This window comes from Protopterus annectens, chromosome 3.part1 (genome assembly GCF_019279795.1).
Source record: "Protopterus annectens isolate FY-2018-M chromosome 3.part1, PAN1.0, whole genome shotgun sequence".
Taxonomy (NCBI): Eukaryota; Metazoa; Chordata; order Ceratodontiformes; family Protopteridae; genus Protopterus; species Protopterus annectens.
Window position 1 is genome coordinate 1,436,289,326 of NC_056732.1, and position 15,889 is coordinate 1,436,305,214.

Below are 15,889 nucleotides of genomic sequence, written 5' to 3' on the forward strand. Positions count from 1 at the left end.
AGCAACTCTAACCCTGTGGGTTCTGTCCTTAAGCCAGTTTGCAACCCATCTTGTGACATATGGGTTTACATTTAAGCTGGTAAGTTTTTCTACAATACCTGAGTGGGGTATTGTGTCGAAAGCCTTTGCAAGGTCAAGGTAGGCTGTATGGACTGCCTTTCCCTCATCAATGGCCTTGGTGACTATTTCAAGAAGTCGACCAAGTTCAAAGGCATGATCTTCCCTTGACAAAGCCAAACTGGGTCGGGTCCAATGTCTGCAAGTCCCCTATATCTTTGTTTATGAGCTCCATTATGATCCTCTCCATAGCTTTGCAGACTAGACTTGTTAAGCTTATGGGCGGTAATTACCAGGGTCCGTGAGGCGCCACCTTTGTGGAGTGGGACCACAGTTGCCGTACGCCACTCCTTGGGCACGTATCCTGTGGTAAGGCTGAGATTAAACAGCTGCCTTATGTGCGGGTTTAATTCCTCATTTAGCTCGTGTAGAACACAGCCGGGGACACCATCCGGTCCCATTGATGCTGTGTTTTTAGCTTTAGAGAGAGCAGCTTTCACCTGCGCATTTGAGATGTCCGGGAGGCTACACTCGGCTGGGATAGTTATCTCTCCTTTGGGGGGGAGGGGTGAAGTTTGCACTGAACCTGTCTGCCAGTATGTTGGCAATGTCTGTGGGTTCAGTGATTTTTGTATCATTTTGGACTAATTCTGAGCATATCTGTGAGTTTCCACCCAGGTTCCTAACATAGCTGAAAAAGGCCTTATGATTGTCCTTTGAATCCATGGCAATTTTTCTCTCAAAATTGGCCTTAGTTGATTTTATGAGTGCTCGTATTTTTTACTAATAATGATCAGGGGTGACTTCCCTTTTATGGATTTTGTTCTATCATGTAATAGCTTTCTCCTCTTATTGTAAAGTTTGTTAATGGCTGGGGTCCACCAGACTGGACGTTTGCCCTTTGTGGAAAGAGTCTTGGTTTTATTTGGGATTGCCTGATCCATGCAGTCCTGGAGGTGTTCATAGAAGGCATTTGTAAGGGCTTCCGCAGCTTGGGTTGTGGTTTCCTCTGACTCAGGGGCCTTGAAGGATACCACACCAGTCTTGAGTAGTGTGAAGTTTGCTTTAGAGAAGTTCTTCACTATGGTCTTTTTGTTTGGGGTGGGGGCGGGATGTGGATTTCCAGTGAGATTAGTTTATGATCAGATCTCACCAATGAGGGATAAACTTCGGTGTGGAGCATTTTGTCCCCATGTTTGTGACAATGAGATCTAGTATATTTTCTCCTCTCGTGGGAACAGTGACTAGCTGTTCCATGGCATTTGAATTTATGAACTCCAGGAACCGTTGGGCTAGAAAGTTAGGGCTTGAGTAATGTTCCCAGTCTATATTCGGGTAGTTGAAGTCACCCAATATGATGGTGTTTGGAGATACATTTATACCCTCCAGTGTCTTCAGGAAGGCTGTGTGGGTTTCCTGAGTTTGAGAGGGTGGCCTGTAGCATGCTACAATTTGTAGAGCAGTTTTGCCTATTGTTAGTTGCACCTGGATGGTTTCCGAAGCTTCATGCGTTGCCACCAACCTGGAGGTGTGAGTATCCTTTATGAATATGGATACACCCCTTCCTTTTGTGGAGTGGTCCGGGTTTTGGGGCGGAACGCATGATATGAGGTAAAACCTAATAGTGCCGGGTGCTCTCAGGAGCCTTGAACCAGGTTTCAGTTACAGCACAGACATCGATGTTCTCCATACTGAGAAGGGCCTCGAGTGCGTGCATTTTGAGATTTAGACTTCTGGCATTGAGCAGCATTACCCTCAATTTCTTCCCATTTTTGTTTTCTAGGGTGGTAGGTTTAGAATTTGAGCCTTGCCTAAAAAGGCACTATGGGGTGGCAAGAGCCTTAGCCAATATCCGGAATCCCAGGGTGACAGGTGCAAGCCGTCCCTTGCGAAGCAGCGTGGCTTGTCAAGCATGTCATCCCAGGCAGACAGACACTGGATCCCCTTTGAATGACACCAGACATTAAGCCAATTGTTAAAGCTGATCATCTTGTCTCTATATTGTGGCATCATTCTTGGTGAAGGAAGGATACTGCTCAGGGTTAGGGTCATACCTGCCTGGGCTACATAATCAGAGAGCTCCTCTATGTCTCTTTTCATGCAGTCCAGGGAGGTACGTCTCAGGTCGTTCACACCAGCATGGACAATGACTGTGTCATATTTGTACTTGCTGTGGAGTGACCCAGTGCTTGTGTTATGTGGCGGATTCTAGCGCCCGATAGGCAGCTTACTGTGACCCTCTCCTTGTTCAGCCTGGTGAGTGGGACGTCAGTGTGTCTGACTATGGAGTCACCTATGACAAGTATGTTTGGTGTTGTATTTGGCCTTAAGGGCTGTGACTGCTTTGCACACTGCTTTTGTGGTTTATGTGTTGCTTGTGTGGTGTCTTGAGGTAGCAGTTGTTTGGGTGTCTGCTTTGGAGGCCTCTGCTGTTTAGGTAAATTTTTACTCAGAGCCTCCGAGTATGTCTTTGTGTGTTTATGTGTTTGATTCAGTGGAGTGGTAGCATTATGTGAGGCTGGTTTTGTGGTGTGTGTAGTTGCCTTCTCCTCCTGTCTGGTCTTGCCAGTCCTGAGTTGAGAGAGCTCAGCCTCCAGTTTGGCTAAATAGCTGCATCTCTCGCAAGTATTTGTGTTATGTGGGAGGAGGAGAGGGTTGTCTGTGTACATGAGGCAGTTATAACATTGCCTCAAGATTCCCAGATTCACCAGCTGGACCGGAGAGGAGATTGACAACTGACCTTTGGACATGCTAGAATAATATTGGGAAATCCTTAATTGAAAACAAGGGCCAGTGGGGAGTGAGGGTGTAGTGCTTTTAATTTTTAGTGCTGACTTATATAATTGCTTTAGTGAGCAAGTGCCAGGTAACTTGAGTGCAATGTGATACAAGTAACTAAATGCAAAACGACAAACAGTAACTTTCTTTCAAGTGAAACAAGGAAATAAGTACAGTAAGCAATGCAGATATCACTAGTGATCCACAGAAGCTGAGAAGTTGCGTATTAGGTGAATTAGCTTCCAGGGAAATAACAAGCAAACAAACAACAAGTATATAAACAAAGCTAGATTCAGTAGGCCTGGATCTAGTCTATGCTAGAGCAAACAAGGTGAACCAATTTCAGTAAGATACAGTTCAAATATTCAGGCACTATAAACCTTTAACCAGAAAATTCCCAGCTCAGAAGGGCAGAGTCCAGCCTCTTCTCCCACAAGAGTGCAGTCCACGAACCTTCTTAATGTAAAATAACTGGCCTGAAGCCCAAGTGCCTAAACCAGAACTAATACACTTGGACACTGGGCTCTCAATCAGCAGTTCCCAACTTAGAAGGATGAAAGCTACCTGTCCTGCCACCACAGTGCTTGCCACAAACCTTCCTAATGTAAAACAACTGGTCTGAAGCCCAAGTGCTTAATCCAAAAGACTTGAATGATAGCTACACTTTAATCAAGTTACAACCAAGCAGTAATAAATACCATTGAATACTTTAGAGAATGTCTGGATTAGTGCTCAAGTTACACAAACAAAGCTAGATCCAGCAGGCCCGAATCCAGTCTATGCCACAGCAAACAAGGCGCACCAACTTCAGTAAGAAACAGTTCAGATATGCATGCACTATAAGCCTTTAACCAGAAATTCCCAGCTCAGAAGGGCAGAGTCCAGCCTCTCCTCCCACAAGAGTGCAGACCACGAACCCTCTTAATGTAAAATAACTGGCTTGAAAGCCCAAGTGCTTAAACCAGAATTAATACACTTTTAGAATAACAGACACTGAGCCCTCAATCAGCAGTTCTCAACCTAGAAGGATGTAAGCTACCTGTTCTGCCACAACAGTGCAGACCACAAACCTCTCAGTGCAAAACAACTAACTGGTCCGAAGCCCAAGTGTTTAAACCAAAAGGCTTAGAATGAGTTACACCAAGCAGTAATAAATACAATTGAGTATTTTAAGATGATGCAAAAGTAAAAAGAAGTAGGTAAAACACAAGTACAGTAAAAGCAGATGAAATTTTTTTTTTTTTTTTTTTTTTTTTCTGAACAAGTGCTGAGATCAAAGAAACAGATTTGAGTGCTGAAACTAGAAAACTGGCTAGTTACAAGAAAAAAAAACAAGCTAGAAGGCTTCCCTCAAACACAGAAGGGCTTGGGGCTCAGAAGCCTACAAATAGTCTGTACCACTTAACAAGAAAGGCAGGAAATAAGCTTAAATTTTTTTTTCTATTTCCCAGATGCTCTCTTTGTACACAGTAGGAGTGCCTGAAATCAGAATATGATCTCACTGCACTCAGTTGAGTGAGCAAATGAGATGGGCCCAGAGGCAGGCTGAGGGGCGGGCAGTTTCAATGCCACTAAGATTAACACCAAAACAAAAACAGGGCGGGTGGGTGGGAATAACTGAAGAGCAGAATAACCAGTTAAAAATTCCTTCAACACTCCTTCATACACAGTTTAAATCAATTTAAATACTGTATTTTTTAAAAGAAAAAGTGCATAAAAAGGTACTTAAATTCTCTTAACGTCCAGTTGAATATAACCAAGTTCTTAGCTTGCCAAGCTGAAGTTTTAAAGCAGGAATTATTTCACATGCACCAGTTTAAATATGCAAGGACAGGAAATCACTGAATGTGGCTACCCCCACACCTGTAATTACTAGCAAATAACAAAATTCAGCCAACACTAGCTTTTAGTTCAAGTTACTGAAGAGCAGAATAACCAGTTAAAAATTCCTTCAACACTCCTTCATACACAGTTTAAATCAATTTAAATACTGTATTTTTTAAAAGAAAAAGTGCATAAAAAGGTACTTAAATTCTCTTATACGTCCAGTTGAATATAACCAAGTTCTTAGCTTGCCAAGCTGAAGTTTTAAAGCAGGAATTATTTCACATGCACCAGTTTAAATATGCAAGGACAGGAAATCACTGAATGTGGCTACCCCCACACCTGTAATTACTAGCAAATAACAAAATTCAGCCAACACTAGCTTTTAGTTCAAGTTACTGAAGAGCAGAATAACCAGTTAAAAATTCCTTCAACACTCCTTCATACACAGTTTAAATCAATTTAAATACTGTATTTTTTAAAAGAAAAAGTGCATCAAAAGGTACTTAAATTCTCTTATTCCTCCAGTTGAATATAACCAAGTTCTTAGCTTGCCAAGCTGAAGTTTTAAAGCAGGAATTATTTCACATGCACCAGTTTAAATATGCAAGGACAGGAAATCACTGAATGTGGCTACCCCCACACCTGTAATTACTAGCAAATAATAAAATTCAGCCAACACTAGCTTTTAGTTCAAGTTACTGAAGAGCAGAATAACCAGTTAAAAATTCCTTCAACACTCCTTCATACACAGTTTAAATCAATTTAAATACTGTATTTTTTAAAAGAAAAAGTGCATAAAAAGGTACTTAAATTCTCTTATACGTCCAGTTGAATATAACCAAGTTCTTAGCTTGCCAAGCTGAAGTTTTAAAGCGGGAAGTGCATTCAGGGCAAATGGAACCCAAATCAAATGCACCTACATATCAATCAAAAAGAAATGTTAAGGACGACATTCTTCCAGGACAAGTAATGGTAAAGACGGACAACACCACAGTTATGTGGTACATAAACAAGCAGGGGGGTACACATTCCTCCCCCCTCTGCAGACTAGTCATGGCACTGTGGAACACAGCCTTGAGCTACCAGTTGCACCTACAAGCTCAATTCCTGCCAGGAAAATGAAATACACTGGCAGATGGACTAAGCAGAAACCTCATGGACCCACACGAGTGGAAACTGGAACCAAGGATTTTCAACATGTTGACAAGCGAATGGGGGAGCCCAGACATAGACCTATTTGCCTCCCCCAGAACTACCAATTGGACACATTTTGCACAAGGACTCCCCACAAACAAGCCTGGAAAGTGAATGCTCTGTCCTTCAACTGGAAAAATTTATCAGTCTACGCTTTCCCCCCGCTGTCTCTGCTCTCCAAAGTTCTACTAAAAGTCAAACAGGACAAACCATGGATGATTTTGATTGCTACAGACTGGCCGCACCAATACTGGTACCCCCACCTGCACAGTGTGTTGCAGTTATCTCCATGGCACCTGCCTCAGACCCCTTCCCTGCTGTGTCAGCAGGAGAACCAGATTTTGCACCCTCAGCTTCCAACATTGAACCTTGCAGCCTGGCTAATTACTTAAACTCACCCTTATCATCCCTTAGTAAACCTGTGATGGATGTCTTCTTAGAGGCAAGGAGGCCTAGTACTAGAAAATCTTATGCTGAAAAATGGAAAAGATTCTGTACCTGGAACCAATCTCAAGGGATGAGCACAGCAGTGCCCAATTTACCTCAGATTTTGCAATACTTAACTGAGATGCTTCACAAGGGTCCATCTTTTTCCTCCATTAAAATCCACGCCTCAGCTGTTTCAGCTCATTATAACACAGAACCTCCCCTCTTCTCCCATCCTCTGCTCAAGCAGTACCTCAGAGGGGCCAGAAATTTGAGACCACCCAGGAGAGCTCCAACCCCTGCCTGGGACCTTAACTTCTTAACTTTGTATTGGAGAAACTCACTCTACCTCCTTTCGCGCCAGCTGCTACTGCAGACTTAAAATTTCTTTCTTGGAAAACAGCTTTCCTTTTAGCAATCACTTCAGCTAGAAGGATATCTGAATTACGGGCCCTTATGGCAGTGGAGCCTTTCATCATCTTTCATGCGGACAGGGTGTCATTCAGGACCAATCCATCCTTCATGCCTAAGGTGGTATCCAGTGTGGCTCTTAATCAGTCCATTTGCCAACCTTCTTTCCCAATCCACAGAACAAAGGGGAACGGATTCTGCATTCCTTGAATGTGCACAAACAACTAAGATTCTACTTCGACAGGACTAAACCTCAAAGAAAATCTGAACAACTGCTGGTAGCATTTGCTGCAGGGGCAGAGGGTAAGGCTATTTCAAAACAAACTATTTCTAAATGGATAAGCTATTGCATTCTTTTCTGCTATAAGCACCATGGAAAACCTATCCCCCAGGGGATCAGATCTTACTCCACAAGGGCTGCATCTACTTCTGCAGCCTTTCTCAGAGGTGTCCCTACCAGGGACATCCTAGAAGCTGCTACCTGGAATTCTGTACATACTTTCATCAAGCATTATCATTTGCCAGTTTTCTCTAAATCCAGAGCTGGCTTTGCCACTGCTGTCTTGCAGGGCCTTATAGCTGGTACTAATGCTATATAAACTCCTCCTCCCAACCATAGCTTTGGGAATCTACCCAAATGTAATGACTGCAACAGTACAGTTGTGTACACTTACCATAAATGTAGATGTTCGATTGTATTCACTCTTGCAGTCCTGGTTACCCTCCCTCCAGCCCCCTAACTTCTTCTGGCTATACCTCTACTTTCCTTTACTATGTGTAAAATCCTTTTTGGTGTATTTGCTTTTTGTTGGAGATATACCTTTGTGTTTTTATGTTTATTTGCTCCCCATTAGGGAGACACCTAACATCTAGGGCAAGAAAAACTGATGTAATGACATTGGCTGCATGTTTTATACCCCTGACGACCTGACGTCATGGAAGAAGGGACAGCAACCAACGCAGGAACCAAGACTTTGTTAATCAGGCTGACTGAGGGCAACCTGCAAGCAGATTATGCAAATGTAATGACTGCAACAGTGAATACACTCGAACATCTACATTTATGGTAAGTGTACACAACTGTACTATATCTGCCCTCTTCTTTCCATCTAATGATAATTACAGCTAACAGAAATAATATACCATATTCCATTTAACTCGGCACAATTAATAGTAGGCAAGCAGTGGAGTTGAGTCAAGAAACAATCTTGTTTAGGTTCAGCAGCATCCTTGCAGGACTGTCTCACAGATCACCTTGTACAGTGAGTACAACTCTATATATAGGAGATGCTTTTTTCAACTAGAACAATGTAGATGTTACGGATTACTGCCCAAATGACTTCTTTATTGTATATCTGTTGTAATATTATATATTTGACTCAGTTGTCCTTTCCAATATTCATTTGCAAAGTTTGTCTACAATATTATAAATATGAATGCTATACATTTTTATATTTTCTCTCAAGATAGTGAGAAAGTATTTATTACTACACACCTTTTTAACAGCTTTTATTTTTGACCAGGTCATGTATGTTGAAGGCACTGCAGTTATTTTGGGTTTTGAGGATCCCATGGTACGAACAGATGATACACCAATTAAACGATGCTTGCAGACCAAGTGGCCATATATTGAACTGCTGTGGAACACTGATCGATCTCCCTCTCTAAATTAATAGTATAGCTGCTGTAGTGAATACTGTTGCAAGAGAAGTGTGTTGTTCAGTCATCTAAAATACACCCTGACGTCACTGGGTATACCAGTGGAAATTATTTTTTTGTACAAAGTGCAAACGTGACTTTTATAAAATGCTGTTAAGGAACATGTTATTTAAAGTGACAATGCATGTTGTATTATTGCATTATTGTACAGTATGTTTTAATATGTTTCCATCAGTTATACTTTTTGTACATATTTATGTCAGGTTATCACACTAACTTAAACAGTAGCTGGTATTTATGCAGTCTTTGGACCAAGCATATATTTAGATTATTTATGCACAGTTACATCCTTCCTGCATGATCTGAAATTAAATATGGGCTTTTAAAAATACACGCATATGCATATTCCTTTACAGTTATTAAATTTAAGTATGTAGAACACTGAAGGATTCATTTTCCAAAATGAAATGTATAGAGCACTACAAACAATAGTGATTTCTGGTTAGCTGTAAATTTTCAAAATTTTTGTCTGTATTGTAAAATTTTTTACATATGAGTAGAGATTGCACTGGGAAGATGTTACAAGACTTTTGCACTGTATCTTTCAAAATCAGATAGTTGTCAAATGAAAAACTATAGCTGAATTATTCAGTTTTAGCACTTCCTTTTATCAAATTACCAGTGAGAGATGCGTTGTCATTTGATGTCAGGTAAAAGCATTTCATTAGGAATCAGCTGAAATGCGTACAAGTGATATATCAGGAAATAGGTGATATGTATCCTCATTCTAAGCTGATCAGATGTATAACAAGTCCAAAAATGTGTTTTCTTAATGTATCAATTTCTAATACCAACCCAGTTCTTTAAGCCTTTTGCTGTATTAAATGCATGGAAATGTCCGTATGTTAGTGTTCTATTTATTACACTCATTTGTTAATGTTAAATAAATTCAGTCTGATGGCTACCATGTGTCTAGCCATTGTGAATGTTTTTTTTTTACCTTTTTGTGGGGTGCTTTATTTTGATAGTCTTTTTCAGACCACGTTTGATACATGCCGCACATAGTGTCTTGCAATTCAGGACAAAAGTGGAAGTCTCACTAATGTCTAGTCATCAACATCTGACACCCTTTCATCCTATTGTTCTTTTTGTTGATCAGTTAGACCGATGCAAATCATTCCTTATTTGTCATTACACTTTTGCCATGCAAGTGTTCATTACAATAATTTATTTTATTATTTTTTTTTTATTTTTGCATTACAAATTCCTGCTATGTACATCTACTGTCTAGAGTTTGATCAGAGGTTGATAGTAATGGCAAAGAAGATGTATTTTATAGGATAAATAAAAGTGGCTAGACAAAGCAACTGTTAAAACAGACTGGTTTGAAGCAGCTCAGTGAGAAGCTCAGTTTCTTTTTTTAAACACTTTATTACACTATCACTTAAGATATAAGCAGACATGAAGTGTATCTGGCCTTGCTAGCTAGCTCCTTTTTTGTGCATCAAGAGATAGACCAGCAGGCACCACTATAACACCACCATAAACACACAGAAATGTCTGACTGCTCTGTTGTTTTTAGTGACTTTCTGTAAATAGCTTAACTGTTTAGTACAACCCTAGCAATATTAACGTTTTTAAGATTCGTGTTGATCTGTTGACATGTGTTTCTTCAACTGCTGATAGATGGAAAAAATATGCCAAAATGTTTTATTTACATATAAGGGAAAGCTCCCCGGTCACTGAAAGATATTTCTGCACAATGATTAATTCTATTGACAATCAAAGAAACAGCTGTCAATAGATTTGTCTCATCAGTCAGTGCAGTGAAGCAGGTTAGGGCATGATACGGTTGTCATTGGCTTTATACTCCAATATTAGCAAGCTACACATTCTTGTACAATGCACCAACAGTTCATACTAAAATGCTCATTTAAAGTTTCTTGTGAGCACCTAAGTGTATCTTATCTTAGACATGCTGTATCATGTATTTGTTTCTTGAACCTCTGACATGAGTGCATGGATGTTATGACAACAATTATTAACAGTAATCCATGAAATGCTGTCATGTTCTCCTTGTTTGTTATAGTTGTGCTGCTCATTAACATGTCTGGTCTTTTGGCTTTTCCCGGTTAGGGGTCGCCACAGCGAAACCCCGGTCCGCTCATGATTGGCAGTAGATTGTTACGGTGCCAAGTTGCCAGCCCGATGCCCAACCTTCAACGAAGGTACGCCCATTCATGCTCGCACCTATCTACATGTCTTTAACGTCACTTTAACTCGGGGAGGACATGCAGACTCCACACAGAATGCGCTCCAGCCAAGAATCGAACGAGAGAACCTCTTGCTGTGAGGCAACAATGCTAACCGCTGCACCACCTCGGCATAGCTCAGTAACATCTTTGGTGGATGACGCTATTCTTAACTGATCAGTTGAGGACTGATTAACCAGTTAGACTGATGATTCATTAGAAAAGGTTATCACAGCAGAAGCTTCTTTTTTTTTTCCTAAATGCATGACTGAAGGTAGGAAGACCGCTAGGGACAAAGAGAGACAGCTGAACAGTGTGATGTCGGTAAATGTACTGGCCAACAGAAAGTCAAATATGTGCAAACCCAGTAATGTAGAAGCAGAGTATTTATGATGCCCAAGTTCCACATTCAAAAATGCACTCTGGAGGGTGAACCAGTGAATAGGGAAATGGAGCACCCACCAGTTGTTTTTCACATGGGATGAGCTGAGAATTGATTAGCCTCCAGCAGTTATTACTATTTTTGTGTGTTTTTGGAATATAATAGTAGTGTCTTGCAGTTATGCTACTGAAGTGTGCACATCTCACACAGATGTCACTGTGAGTAAGCACCTCTCAATCTAAAAGTAAAGTATCTTCCCGGTTGGCTAAGTGACAGTGATAGACATGAACCTCTGACCATATTCTTGACCAAAATTAACTTTGTTCTTTGTAAATGGACAGAGTTAGACACCAGGATGGCTACAAGAGCAAAGCTAGGGGGTATCATTTAGCAAAACTGATTGGGTTGAACCAATGACAAAGTAAATGTGGAAGCAAATATGAATTTGTTGGTCTGAAATGTGGCCAGCAAGGGATGCATAAGACAGCATGGAAAAAGTACAAATATGGCTAGGGTTGCCAGCTGTCCGGTTTTCTGATAAATTGTCTGGTTACCAATTTCAGGCTGTCTGGTTTTCTGATAAATTGTCCGGTTACCAATTTCATTCAGAACCGTATATGGGAAGTCCAGGTTTTGTGCCACACTACCACATAGTGGCCCTATTAATTCCTGATTTTTGCTCATTTTTTTTTTTTTTTTTTTTTTTTATAACCTGCAACTTTAAATTTATGGATGACGTCACCACGCATCGCCAGTATACATTACAGGGGCATGCATGTGAAATCAGCTTTGTAATGAGTCTATTGGATTTGGTCGCTTTTGTGATTTGAATTATAATTGGAGGGAATATAGCAGTAGCATCAGTGAGTAGAGCGCAGCTATCCGTACAACTTAAGTTCTGCAAATCTGCAGAGTTCCCCCAGTGCCCACCCTTGTTTGCAGGCAGGATGATGATAACATTTACTTTTTCTGACTCTGAGTCTGGCGGTTCAGCTTCCTCCAGGTAAGCAAAAAAGAATTAAAAACAATGCAGTTGTATTTAAGCGGGCAGACTATCACTGTCAGATAGGAGAGTTGATAACTTTTTAATGATCTCTTGTAGAATCAGCAACCTGAACCTGTCTATTAACTGTTACTATGCGTGGTCTGGCCTTCTCAACGTGGTTAATTCAGTTTTATTGTTCCGAGGATCCATCCTCTCATAACTATTTTGTAGAGTCTGTTTTTACAAAAGTATTTCATAGAATAAGGCTGTTGTATGGAGCAAAACTTAGCTTATTACACAGATTGTAAAGTTGTGGCCATAATTTTACTAACTTGTTGGGGCATTGCACTCTACAAAAGACATTAATAATCTGGTTGACTTGTCACTATATAATCTACTGTGAAGTAGGTGCACTATAGTATTGCCTAAAATATTTCTGCAGGTTGACATTTGTAGCGAATGGTTGGCAGATAGTTTGCATTTTTACTGTTTATTCATAATAATCTTAACCGCTAACTTTTTGAGTTGGTTAAATGCATTGTGCAAATACTTTAAATGCAGTGGCTTGGTATTTGCACTCTAAATACGAGATTGCAGCATTTAGTTACCTGTTTGCATAGAAAGTCTTTCTGTTTGACATTTGATGTGTCACTGGGAAGCCCTGACCTACTGTGAATGTTTTTGTTAGGATGTTGTGCAGATATTGATAATTCTAGTCTGATTGCTGTGTTGTAAGAATATATAGTTCATTAAAACCGAGTGACGTCTTTTTGTAACTGATGCATCCAAGAGTCGTGCACCACATGGAAAAGTCAGATGTGATGTGATTGATTACACAATGTGAAAAAAAAACTCCATCCACCATTGTCAGACTTGTTTCAGCTGTACTACAACAGAATCGGTGACTAATTCACAGTATTCACATTTCACACACATATTGCACAAGCACAACTCATCTAGCCAGAGTTAGATTCAATAGTCGGAGAAAGAAAAAGTGAATTGTTGTAAAGTGCTTATGGGTTGCCCCCTTTTCATTAGAGGGCAATCCTCTTTTATCATGTGTAGGGACTTCTAGCAGATACTGTGCTAAATTAGTAACATTTATCTGTAGTCTTTTATGTGATTCTTTAGTAGTAAATATTTCTGCTTTATATTAAGCTCTGAACACAACTTAATGTGATAACTTTTGCTGGACTGCAGTGCTTAATGTGTGGCAAGGATGAATAAATCTGCAGAAGATACTGTATTTCTTATATGGTTTGAGAAAGCAGCAGTTGTCACGGTGATGTCATAAAATGGGCGGAGCATGGATGGGAGGGGGTGGGAATGGGTGGAGTTATGGGTGATGCGAGGGGTGTGACCTTAGTCCAGTTTTAGCCACAAAGAAAGATGGCAACCCTAAATATGGCAATATAAGGTAAAACAAATACATGTTATCAAAACTTATCAATAAAACAATAGGCATAAACATGGAAAGTGACAGAGGAGGTGTGGGAATAGACTGAAGCAGAGGAGGAACTTTCTTCACACAGACTAAATGTAAAGAGTCAAAGAGACCAAATAGATTAAAGAGAAAGAAAAGATGTTTGAGGTACTGGGGCCTGGAAATGTATAGAAGACTGTGTTGGGGAATATAGACCTAGGTTGGTCAAGATTGCTTATGAAAAAGTATAGTTTGTGAAGTGGCTCCATGATGAATGAAGGGGAATTCCATTCTAATCCTTAAGGAAATGAAACATGTTTTGGCCTGCTGGTGAGGCACAGGAAAAAAGTTTGTGGAACTGGAAGGTTTTACATGCCCAGTGAGTAGCTTTGGAGGAATGGGGAGAGAAGTAAAGGGAGGTATGATGTAGATATCATAGAAACTTGTTATAATTTCTCTACTGCATTCAGATTGCTTTGCTTGTAGAGATGATGATGGTTGCAAATGAGAGCCAGCAAGAAAAAAAGGCAGAAGTCACAAGTTTCAGCTATGGCCTGTGTAGGTTTCAGTGAAGAATACAAAGAAGAGAGTATTGTTGTTTGGAAGGGTTAAGAGAAGTGGAAATTATACAGGCATGAGTTATGAGATCAGATGGTATAGTGAGAAACATGTCTGTTTTAGCTAATGGTTTATACTGCTTGAAAACCCAGATGTCATGCAGTCCTGCCCAGAATGTCGTTTTTTGCCTATGTGTACTGATATTTGGTGGGGAAATTCAGTCAGCAGTCCACGTCCATCAGGAATTGTCATTCTGGCATTGAATTTCAAAGCAGTCATCACCTAAAAAAGCACTCATCCTCCTTTTCTTGCTGACATTAACACATCAACAGAAAAATATCCTTAACATGAAGGGATGTAACTTTCATTCTTAGTTCATTACTGGTGTTTAGATTTTTTTTAACTTTTTTTGTGCTGTTAACTATTTGCATTGTTCTCTATTTAAACTACAGTTGCCACCGCTGCATTTTTCTTCCAGTATGTTCTTCTGTTTTCTTTACATAGGTGCCACTATTCCTTGATTGTTTGTGCAGTGACAAGGTGATCTGACAGGTAACCTAAGTTTCAAAACAAGAATTTAACATTGATCCTCCTTCCATCGTGCAGAGTACATCAAGCATACATGTTGATGACTCTGTAAAATAACAAAACACTAAGAGTTGCATCATCAGAGGCTAAGGCTTTCCCAAAGCCATGACCGAGTGATGGACAGGGTGACAGAAAACATAAGTGCAGTAAATAAGTAATAGACACTCGTATAATTGAATGAGACCACAGGGATGTAATTTTACTAAAATATTCTTGCAGGTAAACTCAAACCAGCAGCATCAGCTTTTATAAACAATGTGAAGCAGTCCTGCACTAGTGAGCAGCTGGTGGAATGCTGTCACAAGTATGTGTATCACATTTAGTGCTGCTCATGCTTTAGGATGAAGTTTTATAGATTGAAGTCTTTCTCTCAATGTATTTTCTCCTCTATTTCGTGGACGTTTGACATACTCTGTATGATTGAAAGTGAAATGAAGTTAAATGCAGAGATTTAAACTTGGGAAGCCAGCTGTATGCATTGAGGTCAGATCACTGTTCAGAAACCAGTATATTTTGTATGTCCTTTAATTATACTACCTTAGCTCAGGGTTGTAGAATGTTTTGTACAGAATGAGATGAAGAAGAATAGTAAGAAAAAGAAAAAGGAATCCTCCTCATTATCCTTGTTGCAGAAAAAACAAGAAATGACACCAGTGGTCTGGGTCATTGGATCAGTGACAGGATGATTCTTTTTCCATGAGCAATGTGACTGGGACTAGCCTATATTCATGTAAATTTCCCAGCATCAAATGTTAGGGAAGCTGCTCATGATGTGCATTTACTTATATTCAAGGTTTTTGTATTTATTGAAGCCTGTTGCCTCTCTCTCTACAAGCTGCTTCATTGAAGAGAATCATCACCCTGTGGGTTTTGCCTCTGGGTTTTGGCTAGTGATTACAACATTGAGGCCATCCTCAAGGCAGGGGAACAACTCTGTTATCTAAACAGAAACATTTATAGCAATTTTAGCAAAGTCACCATGGATTGCTGTCTCCCATCAGTACCTGTAAGAATTTTCCAGAGATTCCTGGGTGCCATAGGAGAATTTTGCTGAATTGGTTAAATCCTTACCCCATCTCTCAGAGTAACTGGTGGAATACACACAGGACTTTGTCTAGACCTTAAAGAGTTTACCTTTCAGACATGGGACCCATTTTGGGGGAAGGCCTCAAAAATAGGGAGGGGAGTATTTGGAGACAGAACTTTCAGTAGTGTAAAGTCCTCCCTTACATCTCCCACTTTCTCCTCCTCATGTTGTGAAGGTGTCAAGTATTTATTTATTTTTATTTTTATTTAACCTTTGTTTACCAGGAAAATCAGACTGGGACAGGGGCCATTTTCAGAGGAGG

General features: G+C 40.2%; 1 protein-coding gene across 2 annotated transcripts in view; it reads left to right on the forward strand.

The window, feature by feature from the left end:
* MINDY3 (MINDY lysine 48 deubiquitinase 3) overlaps positions 1-9,327 on the forward strand; it is a 2,129,565-nt gene extending 2,120,238 nt beyond the window's left edge. For both annotated transcript variants that reach the window (XM_044067502.1, XM_044067503.1), the window contains one exon: positions 8,217-9,327. In XM_044067502.1, the coding sequence (XP_043923437.1) occupies positions 8,217-8,366 (150 nt within the window). In that variant the 3' untranslated portion in view covers positions 8,367-9,327. The remainder of the gene's footprint in view (positions 1-8,216) is intronic.
* The last annotated feature ends 6,562 nt before the right edge of the window (positions 9,328-15,889 follow it).